Below are 26,068 nucleotides of genomic sequence, written 5' to 3'. Positions count from 1 at the left end.
TTTGACCAAAGGGAAGGGAGTCCAATTAACACTAAATAGTACACGACTCATACATACTCAGTTCCCATACCCATGTCTAGCATGTCATTCTAATGATATTATAATGAAAAAACCACATATAAAAAAGCAAGAAATAGACATAGAGCAACATGTGGTCCAGCTAGCTCCATCTCAGTGCAACAGGTCAGAGGGAGACATTGGGAAAAGCTTGTGCTTTAGATGAAGAGGTTGGCTCAGTGGGAAAGGGCTGGCATGAGGCTATACACTCCTGAGTCTCTGGGCACTGCTTATTGCATCTCCCATTGAGTCTTGCTAAGTGAATGTATGCAATAAATTATGTAGTTCCATACCCACGTTGTCTTACCTGTTTTACAAGTTGGTTTCACTTTCCAAAAGGAACCTCAACTCAAATAGGTAGAAGCTCACACTGTTTTATTGCCTGGCATCGAAGCCATCTAGACAGGCTGTGACTGAGACTTGTTTCTATCCTTAATTTTGTTCATAAGTTTAGGCCCATCCCTGGAGTTGGGAGCAAGAGCATTGATTAATTTTCTTCTCTTTGGAGGGTTAGTTCAGTTGAAAAGTTTGAGAAGTACAGGGGGTATGTTCCTTACTAAAATGCATGAATTAAATAATAAAGCTAGAAGTAATATTTTTCTTTTTGTCTATTTTCCAAATTGACTCAATATTGATGGCTACTTTTGTAAGTTTTTATTTAAGTTTAAAGGGAATATTTATTGGTCACCTCTATGTGCTCAGTACTGCACTAGGCACAGATGGGGTAAGAAAGAACTGGAGGCTACATTTCTGTCTTAAAGGAGTTAACAATCTTGTTGAAGCAATGAGACAAAAATAAAGAAAGAAAGAAACTGGAGAAGAGGATAAATGTGTTTAAGGATAAATAAATTCTAAATGTCTTGGATTAGAGTCAGATGATAGGGGTATTAAGTGAGCTAAAGATGTTGATAAACTGCCCTATGCAAAGGATTTCATTGCAAGGATCCCTGAATCTAATTTAGCCTGAAAGCTGCTAGCAGGTGGTCATGTCCCAGTGCTGTGATCCCCCCATAAAACGGCTATAGGGATAAAAGTCAGCTTGATCTTAGTAGATAGCTTCCATAAGCTTAAGTTTTAGCAGTATTTATAGAAAACATGGCCTGTGGCTAACAAATGAAAATAAGGCAGAACTTGAAAAGGCCTTTGTGATTTTTTTTCCCCTCATTCTCAGTGGTTGAGGCCCAATGTGAGCCTGGTGACTTCTGTGTGAACACAGAACTGACTTGAATTGATTCATTTATTAAGCTTGCTTTCAGTCAATCGCCTCATTTTCTTTTGAAGGTAGAATTAAAGGGAAGATTCTACATGTATTTGTTTATCAATTTCCTCCTTTATTCAACAACGATTTGAGAATATTTATGAGATACCTAAAATGTAACAAGCATTGAAGAGGGTGCCTTTCTAACTGGCAACCAGAAATTAGTGGCTAGACTGAATAATTAATGTTTCTCATGGTTATTTTGGTGTGTTGAAGCCAAGGTTTATGAGAATGCCCACCTCAGAGAATTTCTAACAAGTCCTCAGAATCAGGAACACCTCACCAGGTCTAGCTTTCCAAGCAGTACAGAGCTCATTAAATGGAAAGAAAGGCTATCTAATAAGGTCCTGGAATCCAACATGAGAGCATGAGTCTGTTAATTGCACATTTGGGTCACCATCCACTAAGCATATTTGCCAGATTTGATGTTCTTTATAAAAGTTAAGGTGAATTGGAGCATGAAGGGGGTCCATGTGAACAAATGCTCTAATAATTTACAAAACTGTCTTAGGGTTTTTGACATCATGCTCCATTCTATTACAACTTGCTGCCTGGAAATTCCCAGTGTACTGTTACTTGCAGTTATATTTGAAGTTGGGGGAGATGGTTTCATCCCTGGCATCAAGAAGCCATAATCCAAAGCCTGGTTCCAGCTATGCACAACATACAAATATCAGAAGCATCTCATGGGTTGGACCCGTTTCTGCTGATATTTCCAAGAGAAACAAGATAGATACTCCCCTAAATCTCCCAGGTTGGCTATATGCCCTTATTTTCAAGTGTAATAATTTTGGAAAATATTTTTGAAAACTGTAAAAAGCTAAATTAATATTAATTATTACAGTCCCCCATGACCTTGTGAATTTATCAGAAGCAGGGACAGAAACATGCTCATCTTCTTTTCTCCTTTTATATGGTCTGGCATACAAGTGTTGAGTAGATGCTTAAAAATAATAAATGAAGAGTTATATCTGTAACTTCCTTTAATTATTTCTATGGCATTACCATTTAAGGATAATCTAAATGCTTGACCTGTACATATTTGGAGACTCATTTAGGGGGCTAACATCTTAGGTATGTTTACTGGAAGAATAGACCCTTGGGAAATTATATCGGTACTTTTTTCTTTTTTCATCCATTCAACACATTTTTATTGCATGTTCCTCTGTCCCCATCACACATAAGTGTTCTGGCCAAGACAGATAAAGTTATTACTCATCTGGGGAGCTTATATATTTCTAGGGAGGGAGGCAGGTAGCAGAAGGCAGGGATTGAGAGAAGTGCCATGAACAGCCATCAAGTAAGATAAATAAGATAAGTTTATATAGTGGTAAACATGAAGAAGAAATGACAGCAAGATGCTATGTGATGGTGACAGGTGTGGGGGAGTGATGAAGCAGTTTAGATTGGATGGTAAGGAATGGCCTCGCCAGGGAGGTGATACTTCTTTTTAAAGAAATCTGAGAAATCTTTTAGAACAGGCTTTGCAAGAATGGCTTTTCCTAAAACTTTGTTTTTTTCCAATTGAATGTATAAAACTAACTGCCCAAAGAAATGGGCAGGTTAAGGTTATCCTCTTTATCTGTGGGAAAAGATGCTCCCAGGTACTAGGAAGCAAACAAAACCTGTTTTGTTCAACTTGTGTTTCTATCCACTTTTATAAGTACACAAAAATTATAGCAGGACACTTAAAATACTTGTGATAACAGCCCTTCTTGTGAAAGCAGTCTGTCTGCCTGCCTGCCTATCTTCCTCCCTCCCTCTCTCCATCCATCTATCCATCCATCTCCATCCATCCATCTCCTTCCTCTTTGCCAGGAGCAATTCTAGGAGAAACTAACCTAACAAATAAATTTCCATTTTACATTTAAGTATGCACACACACACAGTATAAAAGCTGTAATGCACAAATGGACTTAACCTTTCTATAAAGGCAAAACCAGTTTAAAGCTCTCTGAGGTTTTAGAGCTCAATACAAGGTATAGTCACAGAATAAAGCACTTTGGCATGAATGGAAGGTTGCTTCAGCTACTCTGCAGTCTGCTTTTAAGACACAAGGAATGGAATGCAGGGTGGAAGTTTCAGGGCCTGTTGTCAGGGGGCTTGAGACAGTGCTGCTCAGAGGGCTACCAGTAACATCTGTGGATGATCAGTCAGGCCCAAGATTCAGGCAGAAATCTTTATTTCTAAAGCAAGGGATGAAAGAGTAGAGGATAAATGGAGAGCAAGAGAAAAAAACCCAGAAATGCCCATGATGAGATATGCCAAAACAGTAACCTTGAAAAGTATTCTGGGCACCTAGGCCAAAGGTGGTCAACCTCGGAAGCAACATGCTGAGAAGCAGTCTATACAGAGTAAGTACTTTAAAAGATCAGATAAATTAATAAATACATTATTACATTAATGAAAGACTAGAGATTCATTTGGTTTTTAATATTTCAACTGAGTAAATTCTTTGTTGTGATTATGTTATTTTAACCTTCAGATTGTCATGCTGTTCATGTTGATAAACATTTGATTGTGTGTCTGCCATGTTTTCTCATCATTTCTGTGGACTTCCCAGATTATAAATGATTTTATCATGATAGTTCATACTTTACTTTTAAATTTTTTTACAATGTTCCTGCATTACTTTTATAACCACGAATTTAAAAAATCCTCCCTAATGTGTTTGCATTAGAGAAGGAGCCATGTCTATCTTATTTAAAATTGTACCCCCAGGCTTCCACAGTGCCTGATATAGAATGTATATTTATTAATGAATAAATTCACTGGGGTGGGAAAATTTCTGGAAACTTCATAAGTTCCAGAAATTTATGAAATCAAGTAAAAATGGAAAATGCATCACGAAAAGTAGAGAAATTCCTAGCCAACTTAGGCGTTTCGGAAAAAAGAAAGTTATTTGGGATAAGTTATAATAAAACTCCATCCTAACTGACTAATAAAAATAAGGATAGATTTTCCTCATATTTTTAAAGGGTTCTCATCCTTTTTTTCCTACCTCACAGCTCCACCTGAAGAAGACTGTACATCAGTCACAGACCTGCCCAATGCCTTTGATGGACCAATTACCATAAGTATGTCTCTCTTCTAATCTTAATTAAATTTTCCTATTTGGGGGAAAGGACTCAGGTGTGTTCTCTATGGTATATTTGAATAGAATATTAGGCCGGGTGTGGTGGCTCACGCCTGTAATCCCAGCACTTTGGGAGGCTGAGGTGGGTGGATCACTTGAGGTCAGAAGTTTGAGACCAGCCTGACCAATACGGCGAAACTTTATCTCTACTAAAAATACAAAAAATTAGCTGGGCGTAGTGGCAGGTGCCTGTAATCCCAGCTGCTCGGGAGGCTGAGGCAGGAGAATTACTTGAACCCCAGAGGCAGAGGTTGTAATGAGCTGAGATTGTGCCACTGCACTCCAGCCTGGGCAAGAGAGTGAGACTCCATTTCCAAAAAAAAAAAAAGAGAGAGAAAAAAAAGAATATTAGTCATTTCCCTAAGACTAAGTAAGGACAGTTGGCTTTAATTTAGTGTCCGTTCCCATTTTTCTACAATGACTTGAAACTGCTCTCTGGTTTACACTCATGCATCATTCTTCAAACTTCAGTCATTTGAAAACCACTTTCACATTTTTTTTGGCATCTCTGTATGTAGAATGCTCTCATTTACTTGATATTTTTTATTTAATTGATCCATTGTTTTCTAATTAAAATACATTTATTTTTAAAAAGAAATTGCACATGGAAAACCAACATCACATCATAAATAGAAGGCAACCTTAATAATAAACTCAAATGTAAGAAAAATTAAATAATGTTCTTAATTTGTAGCTGCTGAAAGCTCTGGGTCTGAGTCATGTTCTCTCTTATAAAGAGGGATTAATAAGTGTCAGGTGTAGGGGCATTTTAGCCCCAATTAGCAATTTTCTGTTTGATATAACTGAAGTATTGAAAGATAATCATGAAGGATATAAACTTCCTGATATGTGTTTTGACATTATTTATACCACATCCATCTTAAATCATCCTGATATTTGATTATCCACAGATGTATATATTCGGGCACTTTTTAAAAATAGACATGGGGGTCTCACTATGTTGTCCAGGCTGGTCTTGAACTCCTGGGCTCAAGCAATCCTCCTTCCTCAGCCTCCCAAAGTGCCAGGATTACAGACAGGCATGAGCCACCACGCCTGGCCTGTTCCAGCACTTTAGAAATCAGAAAATCTCAACCAGAACTTTCAAATAGGCTAACCTGCTAACCCTAATCTTACTGCCTCTGAGCCTCATTTAATGGGAAACAGTACAGTGTTGAGGAGGTCTGATTTCTGCTTCCTCACAGCTGGACACTGACAGCGTGCACGGGCATGATGTTGGCAGTGGCAGAGGGATGAGAATCTTCGTAGACCATACAAACCCAGCCCCACATTGTTATGTAAGGAATTGTCCCTGACCTGTGCCTTGCAATAGGAAGGGGAGGCTTCACACCATGATGGCTACGACATGAGATGTGCTGTCTCAGTCAGGCCTGGTTTGAAATCCTAGTTCTTCACCATGTGTGAGATTTTAGAGGAGTGACTGATCCTCAGTTTTCTCATTCATATAATGGGACAACCTATGAGAATATTCAGGAAATTTGTAAAAGACACTATGTCTAAAGTATGCCCAGCCCGTAGTAGATGTTTAATAAATGCCCTGTTTCTTTGATGACCACAGTTCTCTTTTGAAGTCCAGACCTGTAACAGTGCGGTCAACAATATTTCCTTGTCAAATCCTCACCTGCAGAGATTACCAGGGTGATTGAGACCTTGATTTTTTTTTTCATTTATGTATTATTAATTGTTCCACTTGAGGCTTGCCACAGTGGCTCACTCCTGTAATCCCAGCACTTTGGGAGGCTGAGGCAGGCAGATCACCTGAGGTCAGGAGTTCAAGACCAGCCTGGCCAACATGGTGAAACCCCGTGTCAACTAAAAATACAAAAATTAGCTGGGTGTGGTGGCAGGCACCTGTAGTCCCAGCTACTTGGGAGGCTGAGGCAGGAGAGTTGCTTGAACCCAGCAGGCAGAGGCTGCTGCACGCCGAGATTGTACCACTGCACCCCAGCCTGGGCAACAGAGTGAGACTCCATCTCGAAAAAAAAAAAAAAGGTTTCATTTGAGCAAGCTAAATAGGTGGCCAAAAAGAACCTTTAGTCCCATCAATGCAATACAGCAGAAAATAATTTCATCTAAATGCACACTTGCATAGTGAGTGGCCCAGACTTGAGAGCAGCAAATACTTCTAGGGAGGAATAATGAATGAATGCATTCAGGCTTTTTCTTCTCCAGTTCGTTCTAGTCATTTGTTGAAACCACAGATGTTGATCTTCATGTATATCTGTGCTTGTTAATTTCCAGGTTGAATTTCACAGAGAACTGCAAAGGCTCTGTCTGTATTTAGACCGCTGATTTCCTAGCCAGAAGTGGGTGTTTGCACAAGCGGACAAAATTTGCCCCTTAAAACAGAAAATCAAAATCTTCATCAATTTGCAGATGTATCTTCCCTGCTGAGGCTATTAGTCTGCTACTTCAAATCCTTTTCGGAGGAATATATGGAATTAATAGCAACACATTTTATATGTACTTCAGAAGGGAGAGTAGGGAAACAAGTGGGAGGATGATTATTTATTGAGCATCCACTGTATTTTGAATAGTGTGCTGAGCACTTTACTTACAATGTATCACATAATCCCCATTTTACAAATGAGGAAACTGAAGCTCAGAGTTGCCTTGTCCAGAGCTCTATGAAGCTGGGATTCAAACATGGGGATGTGACTCCCCAGTATTTCCTTGTTTCCTGCCTCATCCCCAGGGTGTGTGGGGGATGGGAGGGTGCACTTTCTTAGTGCATCTGCCACTCTCTCCCACCACTGGACAGATAGATGTTTTTCGTTACAAAGGAAAATAGCTTTGAAGTCACTATGTTAAACACTAATCCACATACTCAAAATATGAGCTGTGAAGTTCTGTAAGTACCTTTTCTCTCTCCCAGCTATTGTTAACCGCGATGGCACCCGCTATGTCCAGAAAGGAGAATACAGAACAAATCCTGAAGACATCTACCCCAGCAACCCTACTGATGATGACGTGAGCAGCGGGTCCTCCAGTGAAAGGAGCAGCACTTCAGGAGGTTACATCTTTTACACCTTTTCTACTGCACATCCCATCCCAGATGAAGACGGTCCCTGGATCACCGACAGCACAGACAGAACCCCTGCTACCAGTAAGGAGAATAAACCACTGTGCTTCCCAATAGCAATTCCTTGGCAAAATGTCTCTGACCTTCCTGAGTATTGCACACTCACATGCTGATTTTCTCATCTCTGGACAGCTGGAAGCTGGTGATGCCATTCAGGGAGGTGGGCTCTTGTGGTTGTCAGTAAACTGCATGCATTGACTACTACTGCCTACCTTTTTTTCCTCATCTATAACTGTTTTTCTTACCTTGGCATAAGAAGTGCCATATTGGAAGTTTTATTTTCGGGAGAGCCCTCCTTATTCTCTTATCCCTAGGTATACAGTGACAATTCAAGCCTGATATGAAAACTGTTTTCATTTTTTCATGTTTCCTTCTTGTTCTTATCCACCTATGGATAAGATTGTTTTCATAAAGTTGGGATCATAGAGTTTGCATAGCGCTCCACTAGCACCTTTTAAAAAACCCACTTATACCTGAGGTTGCAATTTTTTGAATTTTTGCAATCAGACCTTGGTGATGACAATGAGAAGTAGGATATAAATAACTCCCACATGCTTAGCATTCCAATAATGGAACAGTAGGCATACATGGGTTAACTGTGGCTTTTTATGTTTTAACTTGATTTACACTCATACTATTGATAGTGTAATATTCAGTGATTTTCACCAACCATGATTTACTCAACAATTCCTTCATTTTTGTTCCAAGGAAGCATATCTGGAGGAGTTTTCTGGTGAAATTAAATCAGCTTAAGAGCTCTATAATCCAGCCTGTTGGGGAATGTTCTCAATACTTACTTGGTGTGTGGGGGTAATTCATTACTTAGGGTTGCAAGAGTGGAAGTATGTAAACATTGCGTTCCATTCCTTTGGAGTTTGCCCCTCGCGCTTCAGCTCCACTGGAAAGTGTTTACATCTCTCTTGTCTCCTGTTTCCCTCTTTGCTTTTCTTCTATGGTTTGTTTTGAAATGGGCTCCCAGATGGGCCATTTTCCTCCAGTGGAGGATTAATCAAACTCATATAGGGCATCTGCCTCTGGAGCGGTTTTCCTAGTATGGTGTGGATTTTGTCTTTTCCTGGCTATAGCTCCTGAGGGGTGAAACTTGGGCCTCCAAAGAGTGTGGCAGAAATGCTCTGGCTTGTGAATACTCAAGACAGGGCCCTTCTCTATTCCTCGTCACCCAGAAGCCAGGAAACCCCCACAGCACTGTGATTTCATTTAAGGTCACTTGTGCAATATTGTTTTAAATTTCTGTCAGTCTCTGGCTGAGGGCACGATACAAATAGGATTGGGGTTCCCATCACTCTCTGCACATTCTTTGAAGCTTTTTTAAAAGCAGATTTTTCAAGCTGCCCATGCTTTCTTGGGTTATTGGCCCTCTTGAGTTTGCGTCAGCTTATTGTTGGTAGTCCCGTGGGCAACCCTTCTTGAGAGAGGCTTCTGCAAACCAAGCAGACAGTGCTGCTAGCTACTCACTGCTTCTTGGGTTCCCTGTCTTTTTAAAGTAACCATGTCGAAGGTGCTTATCATTACAGCATGCAATTTTGTCAGATGTTGGCGAACACAATAATTAGTGGTCTCAGCAGGAAGGAGAATAGGTCTACCCTAAAGTATCACTTCCCTCCAAAGAAGAAAATCCTGATAAAACATAACTTGTGGGGACTATACGTAGTTAACATTCAAGCCACTAATAGCCTATATAAAATAGTATTTCATGTGTGTTTTAAAAACACACACTTTATTAACCCCTATAGAATATCTCTTAAGAACTGTATCTTCCCTTCCTAAGTTAGTCGGCAAACGTATTTTGAGAACCTACTACGTACCAGGCCTGTTAGAATGCTTGGGATCCAAGGATAAACATGGTAAGGAGGTAATATTGAAGAGAGGCAAGGATTACTGAGATATTTATTCATTCAATCAATATCTGAGGTCTTCTGTATGCCAGACACTGCTCTAGGATGCTAGGAATTCAGAGTTGGACTTACCTTCATGGAGACTACATATTATTAGTTTAGAAATCAGGGAAAAGGAGTGTTCATGAGACTTAACTAAAACATAGTTCAGGATTTGAGCTGAGAAATGAATTGTGCCTTTCTCCTCCCAGATAAATTAGTTAAGTTTCCTTCAGCAGCTAAAAAAGAAAGAGACTAATGAGTCTACCAGATGAGTCCAGGGCTAACCTGAGAGTCACTGAAGTACTATAGGACCCAATGGGACCAGTAGCAGCTCCAAGTGGATCACTTCATGCAAAGACAGGTACTAAGGCAAACAACCTGGTGGAAACTTGAACGTAGCATAATGGCATGCCAGGAAAAGTCAGCACTGTTAGGTTCGTGAGTAGAATTGTATTTCTAAAGTCCAGTGAGGAGATTTGCAAAACCTTATCACTGTTGGACTGAGAGCTGGGACAGAGTAAGGGAGTGATTGCAAAGCCTCCCTCATGCATTGCAGGAGGGCAGGGGTCAAGAGGAGTGCTGGCTGAGAGCATAGAAGAAGCTATCTTTGGCTCGGCTGGCTCATTCCTTCCTGAAGGGCCTGTAGTGGGTGGCAATAGGGACAGCTAGTAAGAATAACCATCTGGGTAGCTTTAGGCTTCCAGCAGGCTGTTTATCTTGAGTGTCATCAGCCTCTTCCTATTGGTGACCTGGCACTCTCTGGGATCAAGAAACCTAAACTAATTCAGGAAGCAGACTCCTGCCTTGGAACACTGTATTTCCTTGTCTTCTGGGTGTCAAAGGAATAATTTATTTATTTATTTATTTATTTTTCAGATCTGGTATGGCCTATTTGGGTGGGGAAAATTAGAAATTCTGCTGGCTAGGCAGTAGCTTTTTCCATTTTCCCCCCTCATACCACTCCTTTCAGGAAGACAAAAATAACGCCTATTTCTATCTTCTTCTTGTAGGTTTGTTTCGTCTGGTACTATTTTTTCCTGGTGTACTATTGGGTGAGGGTGGCGGGAATTATGCATCTTTAATAAAGTTTCTGAGGTGAGAATGTGGTGTCTGTGGATTTTCCCGGGGATGCTCAGGTTTGTCTGGAGGCTTCATGGGTAAAATTGGCTCCTATTTCTCTACTCTCTGTTCTGAACTAATGTGTCCTTTATAGCAGGGGTGTCCAGTCTTTTGGCTTCCCTGGGCCACATTGGAAGAAGAAGAATTGTCCTGGGCCACACATAAAATACACTAACAGTAACCATAGCTGATGGGATAGCAACAAAAAAAAAATCTCTTAATGTTTTAAGAAAGTTTATGAATTTTTTTTGGTCCACATTCAAAGCCATCCTGGATCACAGGTGGCCCGCAGGCTATGGGTTGGACAAGCTTGATTTAGAGGACAGAACATACTGTGCCAGCTGTTGGCATTTGATATAGATAGAGTCAAAGTTTTTAACCTAGGGTTCATGGACCTTCAGTAGGTTCAATGGTAGACCATAAGGCATTCTAGAACTATCAGAAATAATATGCAAGATTTTGAATGTGTATATGTAGCATCACTTTTTTGAGGAAGGAGATCATAACATAGATTTTCAAAGGGATATGTAATTTAAAGTGGCTTTTAAAAATCTCAGCTGGCTTAAATTAGATATTTATCCTGATGGTTTTTGCCATTCCGTTTCAATAAGGAAACATGCTGGACTCAAGTCAAACTTGAGAGTCGAATGAGAGATTTTAAATTGCAAAGTGTTACTGATGATATTTTCTCTAATTTGAGAAAAGCCTGGAATTTCTCTAACTTTGACAACTCTGGTTTTTGGTAGAAACACATATTGAGTTAGAATAAAAAGTGACAGAAATGATAGATGGATACCTGAGGAAGCTTTATCTGATTTCGACACTTTGAACACATTTTCTTTGCAAAGTTCCTGCTCAAGTATGAAGTTCTACCTGAGGCTGATGCGTGTGGGTGGAGCTTTGAAATGCCAGTTGTCATCGCAAGCTACCTGGGTACAATGCTAGACAGTTGTGAAAAATACACACTAGCAACCCAAAGATAATCCAAAGATAAATGCATGAAAGCAGTTGTTTGAAATTCTGCTTCGAAAACCTCCAGTTCATGGCTCAGTCGCCCAACCAAGTAAATAGAAAATCTCTTTCCTTCACAGGTTATTAAGTTGCTGCTTGATTTTGCTTTGATCATGAATTCAGGGGATTCAGTTTGAAGAATGAGTAGCATGAAATTTATACCCATGAGGAATTTGCATTTCTGATGTTGTCCTAAGATTGTGGGAGACGTTAGGAGTCTGGAAAGATAAAACCAGGCCTAGATTTTCTTTTCTAATTATCATTCAATAATAGATACAGACATCATATATAGGCAGAACTGAAAGTAAAGATTTATAGAGGGAATATCACTAAGTGATATTTTCATAATTGATCTAGTTACTTCAACTGTGCACTCAAACAGCCACGCAACAGCTCAGGAGCAAAATAACTGGATATGGTCCTGGTTTGGTAATTCACAGCCTAAGACTCAGGATCTCACAACAACAGCAACGACTGGTAAACTGCTTCGTCTTTTGCTTATCAGCTCTCCTGGATGTCAGATCTTTTAGTGTTAAGGGGAGAGGACGTCCATTATCACGTCAAATCTCCTTCATCATTCTTAGTGAGAATAGGGTCTTGTACCACTTCATATATCAGAAAGGCCTGTGGATCTGGGGATATGATTGATATTCTTAAATGTCCTGTATGTTTTCCTTTTGGCAATGTGTATATAGAATCAGAATGATTTTTCCATCAGAGGAAGGAAAAACTATGAATCAATAGTTTTGAATGAATGAATGAAATTATGAAAAACTACAAATGAATGAATTGACTGTGTGATTCAATGAGAAACTGTCCTTTAGAAAGAAGTCTGCTGGAAAGTGCAGGCTTCTCCTTTCTACTGATCTGATTCTCACAGCCAATAATAAGAGAAGGAAATGCAGATTTCTCTCATCAAAGTGTAGGCCCTGAACCTTTCTTTGGACACTTAAAATCTCAACTGTAAAATGTAGGAAATGACCTGTTGCTCCATATCAGAATCTAGGCCTCTAACAAGCTCCCTGGGTGTGTGGCTCTTAGCTCTATATCCCTGCAAAGTGTATTGATAAAGGAGCTTTGGAGAAAAACGATTCAAAGCCTGTAAAAATGGGAGATTACAAGGACACCTTCATTTATTAATTTTCATTGATGGAGGTAACGGCCATATTTCAAAATAACTAGGCATTCTTTCTGCAGAGGGGAGTAATAAACATGGAAAAATTATTCTTTACATTTGTTTGCCTTATATGACATTGGATAAATTATATTCTTTACTTCTATAAATAATCGTGAGGAAAATAGTGCTCATGTTATGTTATGGTTGCCATATCACAATGTTTAAGATCATGCAGTGGTGGGGAGGGGGGATAGAGAGATTGCAGAATAAAGAAAATGCTATTTTTAAATGTTGACAATGTTTATCTTCATAGGACAAAGAATGTGAAGGAAAGGGTCTTTTTGGCAGTGTTTCATCTTGGGTCATTTTTGGGCTTTCTTGATAGCTGAAAAAAAAATCTAACTCACGTTACTATTGTGTTCGGGGATGATGGTTTCAGCCTCTCTGCTTGAACTTGTTCTCAGTTTTTTGTCTACTGTTAGCTCATATTCTTCCAATGCACATTTTTGGGCATCATTGGTTACAGAAATGGCAGTCTTTGGAGATTTTTAAATCAAGACTCTTGCTTCTGGTCTTATTAGCAAGATCATTGGGGTCGCTTCATCTCTGTCTGTCTTTCCTGATTGATTATCCTATTTTCAAAGAATGAGACTCAAAATGTCCTGTTCTGCTTTGCAAAATATAGTTTGACATAAGAAATTACCTTGGGCAAGGTAGTGAGAGGATTTGGAATCTAAATGGAGAAAAGTGTAGAGGCGTATTTTTCAATCTTCTACTTCTATGTCATTTTCCCTGTGTGTTGGATTGTTAAGATTATGTATCTATTGCTGGCAGAAATATCATATCCTAAATTCCTGGAGAAGGATATTGGTTGCCCAAGATTGTATAGAAGATTAAGGAGCTAGGACTCTGAAGAGCTGGGTTTTAGAATCATAAACTCTCAGATTTGGAAAGGATGTTAAATGGTCTGGTTCAATCAACACTTCTAATAATTTAATCTCTTACACAACTTTCCTGCCAAGTGATCTTCCTGACTATGGGAAACATAATACTTTATGAAGAAGTTCATTGTTGGATAGTTCAGATTATTGGTTTTTTAAATCCAACATTTGGAAGAACATTGATCTCCCTGAAATTTTCACCACAGATCCTAATTTGGCCTCATGGATCCAGAGGCAAAAAAGTTTAATCCCTCTTTTACATTATATAGACTTTCAAATTTCCAAGACAGCTCTCATGTGTTCCTGGAGCCCTCGCTCTTGCTAATTAGGCTTCTGACTTCAGACAGGTCAGAAGCTCTGTCCAGCACAATTTTTAAATCTTTAAGATAAGGAGCATGAACCAGATGATATTTAAGATCCTTCCCTCTCTGACATTCTATAAACTTCAGTTTGAGTCTCTGAAGAAAATGGAACTTTTTTGCTTTTTCCCTTTCTTTTCACCATCTATATCAAATATAGATGATTCTCTTGAGTAGCAAAAGAGTACAAGCATATTCAATGCTATTTCTTAGAAACCATTAATTAATCTTTCAACAATCAATTCAATCATGATTACAACAGCTTTGATGAGCACTAGTGCTACAGCAACTGAGACAGCAACCAAGAGGCAAGAAACCCAGGACTGGTTTTCATGGTTGTTTCTACCATCAGAGTCAAAGAATCATCTTCACACAACAACACAAATGGCTGGTAATGAGTTATTATTATCTCATAGCGTATGTTTTCTTGATAGCCTTGAATAATTTTGATTGACCTCTGGGATGTTATTAAAGCCTAATGTTCCTTCTATTCTCACAAATTTTCGTTATGACTTTGGAAGGATCATTAACTCTGGTGTCTGTTTGTTTGCTTGTATGGCACCAAAAGGCAGATTTCTTCTTTCTAATCTATGGATTAGTATAGCCCAGGAGAAGGCTAATACAGAGACTATGAAATGGGATAAGTTTTTTTAGCGATAGGGCAAAATTGTGACTCTGAAAGATCATTCATGTATATTCTAAAATTACCACAGTCATAAAAAGTCTTGGACTTTCATGAGGAAATAGCATAGCTAGATCTGAAAAAATATAGAAAATCTTCATCAATGGAACTATTCTTGGGGTAGACATTAATCATACGAAAAGACAAATGCTCATTCCCTAAGATAGCCTGAATCTCATTTAAAATGTAGAAAACCGCTTGTTAGTAAAGAGACATCTTCTACAGTAACCACTGAGAAGAAGTGGAAGTTTTTCATCTCCTTTTTTTATTCAAAAAGAAAAAGAATTTCTCAACCACAGTTCACTTTAGTTAACCCCTTTGATTGCCTAATAATATCAAAAATGATTTCTCTGTTAATTGGCTTCACGTTTTTGCTCTATGCTGAAGTAGTGTTGGGAACTGCAGTGTAGCTTCCATCTCTGTTTGGAGGTACACTGATCTGATCTGATACTAGAGAAGATAAAAAATGAATTAGCAAATTGTGAACACAATGAAATGACTGACGTAGGTGTAGAGTCCAACATTTTTCTGAAGGTGTCTTGACAAAAAAAAAAAAAAGGCACATGTGAAACCTTTCCATTCTGTTCTTGATGGCTTGGCTTTAATGGCATATGGTTAATGAGTTAATAATAAACATATCTGAAAGTGTGGGGGAGTTTTCATTGGCCTTTAAAAACTTATATGGTGAGATTATGTCCACACTTATTCTTTCAGCTTTCTTAAAGAGAATATTCAGTTTTAAAGAACATAGTCACTTGTTTTGAGATTTATGTATTAGCTTCGGAGATCAGAACATAAGAATTTGAGGTATGCAAGTCAACTCCCTCACTTTCTTTTAAAAATCCTGGGAAATCCGTTATACCTTCCGTGCCTGATTTTCTTCCTTTGCAAGTGGGTTGCTTGGCGTCCAGCTCAACCACTAATGCAAGTCACCACAACAGGTACGTCTTCAAATACCATCTCAGCAGGCTGGGAGCCAAATGAAGAAAATGAAGATGAAAGAGACAGACAACTCAGTTTTTCTGGATCAGGCATTGATGATGATGAAGATTTTATCTCCAGCACCAGTAAGAATAATCAATTATAGTACAGCCATTTATGCAAGGCTTATTGATTAATCTGAGTGATACCAAATTGTATCTCTCTTGAGAAGTAGTTAATATGAAAAATGGGTGAAACTATGATCATACCTTAGTTATATCTTGATGAGATTATGGAAGAAGAAATAGAATGTTTTGAGAAGTGGGGAAAATGTCTCACAAAATTTCTCTTGTCTCATGTTCTTCCTATTTTATTTATCTGTGAGATCTACTGCTACAGATTGTCTTTGAATGATCAGGCTTTATCAGAGAATGACATTAAAACAGTAGAAAAAATGTACATTGTGTACTTACTGTGCTAGGTGCTGGAAACACAAAGATGAAAAGAGCCAGAGCCTTTGCCTTTCAGAAGCTCATGGTCTGTTGGAGCAATAGACTTGAAGAATGTGATTAGGAGGGTATTAATTAAAAGTTGTAGGCCGGGCGCGGTGGCTCACGCCTGTAATCCCAGCACTCTGGGAGGCCGAGGTGGGCAGATCACGAGGTCAGGAGATCGAGACTATCCTGGCTAACACAGTGAAACCCCATCTCTACTAAAAAACACAAAAAATTAGCCGGGCATAGTGGCGGGTGCCTGTAGTCCCAGCTACTTGGGAGGCTGAGGCAGGAGAATGGCGTGAAGCCAGGAGGAGATCGTGCAACTGCACTCCAGCACTCTAGCCTGGGTGACAGAGCCAGACTCCGTCTCAAAAAAAAAAAAAAGTTGTAGAAGTTCCTAAATTGAAGGCCCTAAAGGCTTAAATGATGGGAGCCAGAACTCAAGAATTATCTTAGTTAATCAAAACCCAGCTGAGGTCAAAGGAACAAATCCAGAGTTTTAACAAATGAGCTGGACACCAATATAGCAGAAAGATCTTGAAAGGAAGGGCAAATGTCAGGTTAGCTTTAACAAGACATTGCCACTTATTAAAAGCAAATAATGAAACCACTATTGATACATAATAATATCCAAATGTTTGACAATTATAAAACTTTTTGAGGACAAAGAGATGGAAATTGAGCTTTAAAGATATCCTTAAAAAGTTAAAAACATGCAAAGGTTGGTCTAATATTCTGCCAGATTACTGAGTTTTCCACACATACCTGTAATGACTTAAGATTTTGCTGAACAGAGCTGAGAATCCTGAACCTGACTCCATCACAGTTCTGCTTTTCCTTAGAAAAAAGGCTTTTGGGGTGCTGTGTGAGCGCCCCCAATTCACTGAAGTTCTATCCATTCCATTAAAACCTGAGAATTTCATCCTCAAATGGACAGAGAAGAAAGGGTCCAGAAAAAAAAATAGCTTAGGCCTTGAAGGCATCTGAGTATATAACATTGATATAACAAATACTCAAAAGGAACTAGAATTTTCTATCTAAACTTTTAAGTGATTTTTTTTTAGACCCGACACCCCTCCAGAGCTTAATCTATGGAATAAGAAAATTCCTTTTGGTAACTTCAGAATAGAAACCAAATAATCGAAAACACAAGTTTTACATTACACTGTCTCCTGTGTTCAGGATGTGGCCCAGCTTTGCAGATGGGCCTATTAGTAAAGACGTGGTCTTAATACTGAAGAAATTAAATTCCCTTGGGTGGTAACCCAAACAGATCTACCTGCAAATGAATTGTATGGTCAGGCTTCAGGGCAAAACTTCCCATGGTGTTGTTGTTTTTTTTTTTTTTTTTAATTTTTAAAATCTCTATGGCATATTTTTCCAATTTCTGCTTTTCGTTTTTTTCTTTTCTGCTTAGCACCTATGGACATAATTCAACATTATGCCCTCTTTCTTCTGGAGGGGTGTGATAACTGCTTGATAATAAGCACTTTTTCATGCTTATTGAGAATGTGGTTAATGATTCTAAACTTGATTTTTCATAACTTGTAAAATAGAGCTGATAGTATTATAGTTCTGAAAACAGTTTCGTGTTATTTGGGTATCAAAATAAAGTTTGAAACAATTAGGATGGATTTGCAAATAACCTTTTCACAAAACACATTGACTCAGATTTTGTCATGATCCTTCTGTTAGGTGCATCTCCTGTTCCAGCCCTAACAGATTGGGTGACAATATCAGGGTGCTGGTGGATGTACACCTCTTTCTTTCCAGTGTGCTGCTATGATGGTGGCTGGTTACCTGTGGTGCCTTATTTTCTTTCATTGGCTGTGAATGGCTTGCTCATGACATATTTTGTATTTGATGAGAATACCATAGTGTTTGATAAATATTCAGAAATGTATCGCTAAAACATATGGCTATTCTAGGTATTCTTTTTCAGAATCATCTATAGGAAAGCTCTGGCTGCTCAGGCATTTCTTTCCCCACTGAAATTACTAACAACAGAAAGTGATTATCATGGTATAACTTTCAGTTATCTGCCTCTTCACCCGGAGGATCTGCAAATAGCACACAGCGACTAGGTCCCTGGGCTTTCAAGTGCAGAGGGATACTACAGACTGCATGGATGGGCAAAATGGTGCCTTTGGTTATCCTCGGTGGAGGGCTGGTGTTTTCAAAGCTGTCCTTCCTACTGCTGCAGCTTCTTTGACTGTTTTATCGGGAAGATCTCATGTTCTGAACCCCAAGGTATTCTATGACAGAATGCAAAGGACACTGAGATGCTTACCAATATGGCTGAATTAAGCTGAAGTCACCCTCCGCTTTCCCTCCATGTCCATGCAGCCATCTATGCAACCTGGTATAGATGATTCATTGCATAGTCTACAGAAGCAAGACTATGTGCGAGACAAGTGGTGAAGGCTCAAGAAATAACATTTTTCTAATTGCTTCAATCATCGTTATCACAGTTTCAACCACACCACGGGCTTTTGACCACACAAAACAGAACCAGGATTGGACCCAGTGGAACCCAAGCCATTCAAATCTGGAAGTGCTACTTCAGACAACCACAAGGATGACTGGTAATGGGTTATGCATATTTAATGAAAGATTTTTTTCCCCTCAAAGCCCATGATGCTGCAAAGGTCAATCATCGAGACACAGTGGGAAATTTAGTTAATATCTGAACAAGAAATTCCTAGTGGATTTTTATGAGGATACTTAATTCCATTTAGCAGTCATTTATCAATTATACCATGTGGGTACAGGACTTTTTATGTTGCTTCATTATAAAAATGAATATGTTTGAATGGTTTGCGATTCTGCCTTTGACAAACTGATCATAGTAGAATAATAAGAGAATATGAAGAAATTCCAAGCCCATTGATTTTTCTCTTGAGACCAATTAGGTAAAGTCACTCAAAATTTTTGAGAGTGGATGCTCCGAGGTAATACTTTGGCATAGAATTGTTAAATAGCATGCACTTTAATGGAAGAACAGAATCATTAAAGATTGGTTGATAACAAGTCACAGTGTATTTAACCATCATCACAGCAGATGTAGACAGAAATGGCACCACTGCTTATGAAGGAAACTGGAACCCAGAAGCACACCCTCCCGTCATTCACCATGAGCATCATGAGGAAGAAGAGATCCCACATTCTACAAGCACAAGTAAGCAAGATGGCGGTCGGCAGTTCTGGGTTAGATGAATTAGTGAAGACATTCCAGCAATAGGGAAGATTTTGTTTAGAAACTGGCCACATTTTCTGTTTCCACTCAGTAATTTCTTTTATTCTTAGAGCCTGAAAAGCTGCTATACCTGCACACAAATTTTAAAAATTGGAAGGAAAATGATAACTCATCAGGTTGCCCAAAGGCCAAAATATTTTAAGAAGTAGATCTAGATACGATTTTTGTGTTAAAGTTTCCTAGAGGTTCCATTTGGGTAACTTGTGTGTGTTCATTGAAATGTGTGGCAAACAGTGTGTTCTTTTGGTGCTTAGTAGTGGAATCTGGAAAGAAAGCTTGTCAAGCGAATTGATCTTTGGAATCCTTATTTTCTATGAAGATCTTTGATGAATACAGTTTCTTTTTTGCATTCTGTCGCTGACTGTTCCATAGAAAGACATCCCTTGTACTCTTTAGAGCAAAGTTGGTAGCTCTTATGGTCTACATTTGAATTCTACCGCTGCTTCTTTTTCTGTTTTTAAGGGCTTTGGGAATCTATGGCTTGAGGGGTGTCTTCAGACAACAAAAGAAAAGTTTCAGGTATCAGCTAGGATAGAGGTTAGACATTGTACTGAATATATCCAGCAGACCTTACATCCCATTACAAACCCCAGTAGATGTGATGTATGCATAAAGCTTAGGGGCTAAGTTAACAAAGAAGTCTGATAAGAAAAGGAAATACAGAGGAAGCATAAATCTCTTTGGAATAGGATTTTGTTCCACTCCCTTAGAGCCCTAACAGTATATCTTAGAAATTATTTTAGACAGTTTGTACTTAAAGACCAGAAAGCTACTTTAGAGACTTGGAAATAATGAGCTTATTGTCAAAAGGTGGTGCTTGTGGGGCATTAGGACTAGAGGGTCGGTGAAAATTCAGACAGAGTATAACTCGACAAAGAGAAGACAGTAACAACTATAACAATTATCTTATGAATATTTGCGAAACTCAAAGGGATCTGATTGGTGACCTCTGGGCTTTATCAAATTAACATCACAACTTCTAGAAGAAAGTCAACCTTCATCTTTTACAATAGAAATCATATGTTTTGCTAACCCATTCCTATTTAGGCTGAAAACAATAAAGGGTTATGGGTACTTAAAAAAATCATTATGTTTATAAAATTAGTGATAGAAGGAGTATAGTGTTCTATACAGTCACACACATACACTTTCTTCTTTCTTTTATTTAAACTTTGAGTAACATGGCAGTCTATGTTTGGGTCAATTTTCCCTTTTTTGTAATTACATTCAGTGGTTTTTCTAACTTCATTATTTATTGGGAATTAGTGATTTAGTCAGTGGGAGTTTTGTAAAACTTAAGATTTTGGCTTTTTTCCCCCTCCTCCTGGATAACCAGTTAACCCAATAATGGCTTGGCCAATGGAAGGGTAAAATGAGGACGGTTTTATTTTTTAAATGTCATTACTGTCACCAAATCACACATATCATTTTCTAAGATAAGGAAATACAACCATTTTTACAAGTTGCAAAAAAGTACTCTGACTTGGCAAGTTTATAGGCTCTCATTTTCTTGATAAACTAAAAAAAAAAAAAATTGTTACAAGCTGCTATAGACAAAAGTGTTGGTGGCTTTCTGACTTTTCCTGAAGACACCTTGATGGAATTTTATTCTCTTGATTTTGTCCTTTTTAAAATGATGGTTGAAATTTTAAGCCTGTCACACACTATTATTTGTATAATGCCTCAAACTGGCTTGGATAGTTTTCGTCAACTGAAATAATTTTGTTAAAAAGTGATTTTAGCAATTTTAGGTGCCATGTGGACATTACCACATAATGTGTTAGTGGAATAGCATCCAAGCCATCCCAACATCTTTCCTCCTGGGCAAATCCACTGCTGGTGCATTTCCAGTGTGTGCGATTATGGGTTACATGACCACCATTTGAGAAGGTCTCCTAATGCGCTGATCTTGTCATTAGTTGTTATACAGTATTTTCCTTTCATCAAAATGACTGGAGCAAAGAGATTATTCTTTGAATGGTTTTCTCAGACAGGGTATGTGAAGCCATTCACTACAGTAAAATAAAAATAATAATAACTCATAGAACTATGAGAATTCATCAGCTGTGGTCTGCTTAGTCATATGATTTTGAACAAATCAGAATCTCTTGGGACCACAATTTTCCCAGCTGAAAAATTAAACATTTGGATCATTTGATTTCTAATATCCCTTTTAGAATATCTGTGGCCTGTTTCCTTGGTGCCTTTCTTTTCTACCTTCTCTCTCCATGTGTATCTGCCCTTAAAGTAGAAAGATATGTTGACAGCTATTGGCGAGGAAAATGGACATTTATGTCTCCCGACTGATATTCTTCTCACAGTCCAGGCAACTCCTAGTAGTACAACGGAAGAAAGAGCTACCCAGAAGGAACAGTGGTTTGGCAACAGATGGCATGAGGGATATCGCCAAACACCCAGAGAAGACTCCCATTCGACAACAGGGACAGCTGGTAATGGATGGTTTAACAAGTAAATTTGGATGGAAACTTCCTTTTGGGTTAAGCCATAGACATCGAGGACATTGAACAAAAGGACACTGGAGGAATTGTCACAAGATGTTAGGTTACTTAATAAATTATGCTGCAGTTCACACAGAGCCAAACCTTAAAGGCTCATAACAAGTCACCTGAACAGGAATGGATACAAGCCAGTTACGAATAAGAACAGGAAACACAGAGAAAATGCCCTTGAACATGTCTCTTTCACATCGAGTTTTGGGCATTATCTAGTGAGATTGTAGCAGAGGCCTGATAAAATATCCCTGTCTGTTGTATAAAGGAATCTACTCTATAATGTGGGTCCAGACTTTACAATATGATTCTGCAAAGTCTGGCTGTGAGAAAGCATTTTTTCAGAACTCCAGTGTTTGAAGAAATAGAGTCAGGCATTATGTGAAAATTGACACCTGTCTGATGTCATTTGGCCTTTTGGCCATGCCTGTTCAGTAATTTGTTTTTGAGTATAAAAAAGGCATCTTCTCTATTCTTGAACTGTGAGATTGTGGAAATTGGAATCAAGTCTTATTATCATCTCTAAGTGATACCAGATAACTTGGCTCTGCAAGCTCCCATGCAGGATTCTTTTGTCTGTGTGACATAGGTATTAAAATGTGTCCTGCCTTATAAAGAATGTGAATTCCATATTCTCACTTGGTATCAGTGAGAAATATTCCCATATTTCTATTTGCAATATAGAAGATAATGCATCATGTCCTTCTGGGGCATGGCAAGTTCTAAATGAATTCCTGGTAGAGCAATGGATTCTGTGATTGTCTATGTGGTGTGGTTGTTGCTAAGAGGATGGTATTGTAATCTTTTCTACCTATACTTCTTCATTGGCTCAGAATGAAGCAAGGCATGTGTTGCTTTCTTATATGTCATTTATGCCATAAATCCCATTGTTAGAAGGTAATGCTTCTAACGGATTCCATTCATGCTTTTGAGATAAATGGCATTGACTTTCATATTGATCACATGGAAAGCTGTTACCTGATTCCTTTCCTGAGATCACTTCCAGCCTAATGTGTATTTGGCTGGAATATGGTTGTCTCAGAATAACATCATGCACTCGGGCTTTTACACTTCTGCCTTTAGGTGACTGTGGCAGCATGGCATGGGTCAAGAAGTACTTCTCCTTCATCTTTCTTTGATGTCTGTAACTCATCCTCTCTGCACTGCAGGAGTTGTTAATGCTTTTGTGTCCTCCAGTTCACATGCTGATTGCTAAGAAGAAAATGAGCATAAGTCAACCCAAAGCTGCTGAAACATTCTGCGTTTATGCAACTTCCTTGTCCTCTATACAAGGAAGATGATTTCATTGTCTTGTCTAGAGAATAAAGTCTTTTTTAAAAATAAAATCAGTGTATCCCTGACCAAGCATCCATTAACACTTTGACAATTGCTCGAACTGCATGGCCACAGCAGCCTCAGCTCATACCAGCCATCCAATGCAAGGAAGGACAACACCAAGCCCAGAGGACAGTTCCTGGACTGATTTCTTCGACCCAATCTCACACCCCATGGGACGAGGTCATCAAGCAGGAAGAAGGATGGGTAATAGCCTCTGAGATTTTTATATATTATGTTTTTTGAAATCCACTGAGTGACTGCTGACTATTTTCCTAGAAATATGCCCTTGGTTTTAGACCAAACTACTTTCCTGAAGGACTTGAGGTTGTTCAAAAATTAGTTTTCTTGGTAGGAGTGATACGCGTACTCACCTGAAGTTCATATGAAGTTCTGAGCTGAAAGTAAAGAATTTAGCAGGAGAGTTGGCAAAAGAAAACACTTATTGTCAAAATATATCTGTGTGAGGCAGTAAGTAATAGATATGAAATGAATGTTGCCAACAATAAACGCTAAAGAAATTCTGAGAACCTCTCCCTGCCCACCACAGCATCACAGAAAGGAGAATTGGACTTGGTTTATGAAAAATAAAAAAACCCTGGATAGTCAGAGAAAAGAAGTGGGTGGTGGGGGTTGGGGGGGGCAGTTTTCCTAAGAAGGAGACTCCTGTAAGGAGAAACGTGAAGGAAGAAAAGCCAAGGAATGAATATGTCGAGTGAGTGGATCCATTTTTCACAAGGGAAGATGTGTTTGAACGGCTAGGCAGGGGCCATTATGTTGAGTGACTGAAGTACCACAGGCAGACCCAGCACACATCAGTTTGCACATGGCAGCTGGAGCTCTGAGGACACCCATGGGGGAAAACCAAGCCAGGCAAAGATCTTCAGAATCAATATTAATTCTATGTACTGATGAAGAGAAAGAGATTCCATTAAATTAATGAACATGTCAAGGACAATACAATTGGCTTCAACTACACAATGGTATGATAACTCTTGAAGGACTCTACTTATAAGGGGGAAGATGAACAAGAGTCTAGAGCCCATCATCAAGTGGGACTTTTTCTGGGAGAATGTCCATTTGTGGTTTTGATTCAGGTTAGCACTTGCTCTTGTTTGAAATCTGGGATAATAGGGTCACCACATTTTTGTCCTACAAAGATCTTGAATATTTTAGTGTTGAATCTTGAATATTTAGTGTTGAAAGGCTGCAGTGCAGACCTGGGTACCCAGTATTCTGGTGCTTCACTGGAACTGATTAAATCTCCCCCAGAGGCAGTGATGTGGATAGACTTTGACTGAATTGACAGCCAGAAATATCGATGGGGTTTATGAGTTGTTTGGCCTCTATTTCACTCAAGACTTCCTATTTCAGCAGAGTAGATCTGTGATAACTATTAAAAACAACATTTACAAGTATTTCAGTGAAATTTCTGCACTACTCAACATTGTACATGTTAAATTTTAAAGACCGCTTATACTTGGGTTTTTGGGAAGAATAATTCAATGACATCCACTGCTTCTTATTTCTTGCCCCTGTATACTTTCTGTAAAGGTGGTATTGGATGACGATTTTGTGTTTATTTGCGTATTCACTTTGTGAAGAAAAAAAGACTAAAGGGGGGGAAGAGGGCTATTTTTAAAAGCCCCTTTGGTTGGTAAGGGGGAGGGGATAAAATGGTGCCTGAGCCAGCACACTTTGTCTTTTCTCCATGTGTCAGATTGCATGTTTCTGTAAAAAAGGCAATGTTTCTGTCTCTCTGCAAGATTTGGGTGTTCCATCATGTGCTCATGTAGAGTCTTTCCAGACTCAGCAAAAACAAACACGCATCATAGCTTTCATGTAATTCGGTCCTTCAAAGAAAGCCAGTTACTTGTTGTGGTGCTCTTTGATGAAACAATAATCTATCTCAGTTCAGGAGATATAGTCAGTATGTGCTTTCTTTCCTCTTGGCCAGATGTGAATATTTTAAAAAATCAGTTGTAGACCATAAGCCACCTTCAGGTAGTGGTTTGGGAAATCAAGCAATAACACTAATATTGATTCCTTCAGATATGGACTCCAGTCATAGTACAACGCTTCAGCCTACTGCAAATCCAAACACAGGTTTGGTGGAAGACTTGGACAGGACAGGACCTCTTTCAATGACAACGCGTAAGAATAACGATGCTCAGCCACTTTATTGACTTGTATTCCTGCTTCATCTCTTACTCCCTATTGGCCAAGATGCAGAGCTTTGGTGGTGGAATGGTGCTATGTGGCTTACCTCAGCCCAGAGTGTGAAACTGTCTTTATTGTCTATATTTCTTGTGGAGGTCTCTCAACCTGATTTCCCCTTCATTTCTTTGTGCCTTCCAGATTCAATGACTTTGTGTTTTAAGAAAAAGTAGGACTCTATTCAACTCCATTTTCATTCTCTAAGTAGTTATGCCAGTGAAACGCAAGCCCACTTCCAGGATAGTGATTTCTCTATGTTTTAACTGACCATTTCCTTTCAATGTCCATCTTTCCTCCAGCCAGTGCAGAAGAGGGGTAGGATTGCTTGCATGGTTGTAAAAAGACATTTTTGGGGCCGATAATCTTAGAGATCACATCAGTTCTCAGAGGAGAGGCAAGGCATGATATTGACAATCAACAAAGCTGGCAGGATCCCTGGAACAACAACAACAACAAAAAATTGCTAGTATCTCTTTCTATCACTAAGAAATATTCAACTTCTAGTAGCCTTAATTTCTACTATATGTGCAGGGATGTCCTAGAGATCAGCCTAAAGTCATTCATAATTTCTTTGAAGAATACAAAAGAAATCTAGAATTAAGAAGGTCCCACTTTACTGCTTGCCACACATAATGGGCAGAGTCCTTCATA

General features: G+C 38.9%; 1 protein-coding gene across 30 annotated transcripts in view; it reads left to right on the top strand.

Moving 5' to 3' along the window:
- CD44 (CD44 molecule (IN blood group)) overlaps positions 1-26,068 on the top strand; it is a 92,789-nt gene that overhangs the window by 43,353 nt on the left and 23,368 nt on the right. For 3 of the 30 annotated variants that reach the window (XM_024254486.3, XM_063727895.1, XM_063727893.1), the window contains exons 4-11: positions 4,324-4,392; positions 7,348-7,578; positions 15,623-15,748; positions 18,571-18,684; positions 19,158-19,277; positions 21,677-21,805; positions 23,276-23,407; positions 25,253-25,354. The exons of 1 other annotated variant lie outside the window; for it this stretch is intronic. In XM_024254486.3, coding sequence (XP_024110254.2) covers positions 4,324-4,392; positions 7,348-7,578; positions 15,623-15,748; positions 18,571-18,684; positions 19,158-19,277; positions 21,677-21,805; positions 23,276-23,407; positions 25,253-25,354 — 1,023 coding nt within the window. 30 annotated transcript variants of the gene reach the window in all.

The sequence above is a fragment of the Pongo abelii genome, chromosome 9 (genome assembly GCF_028885655.2).
Source record: "Pongo abelii isolate AG06213 chromosome 9, NHGRI_mPonAbe1-v2.0_pri, whole genome shotgun sequence".
In the NCBI taxonomy this organism is placed as follows: domain Eukaryota; kingdom Metazoa; phylum Chordata; class Mammalia; order Primates; family Hominidae; genus Pongo; species Pongo abelii.
This window is presented reverse-complemented; position numbering and strand designations above follow the sequence as displayed.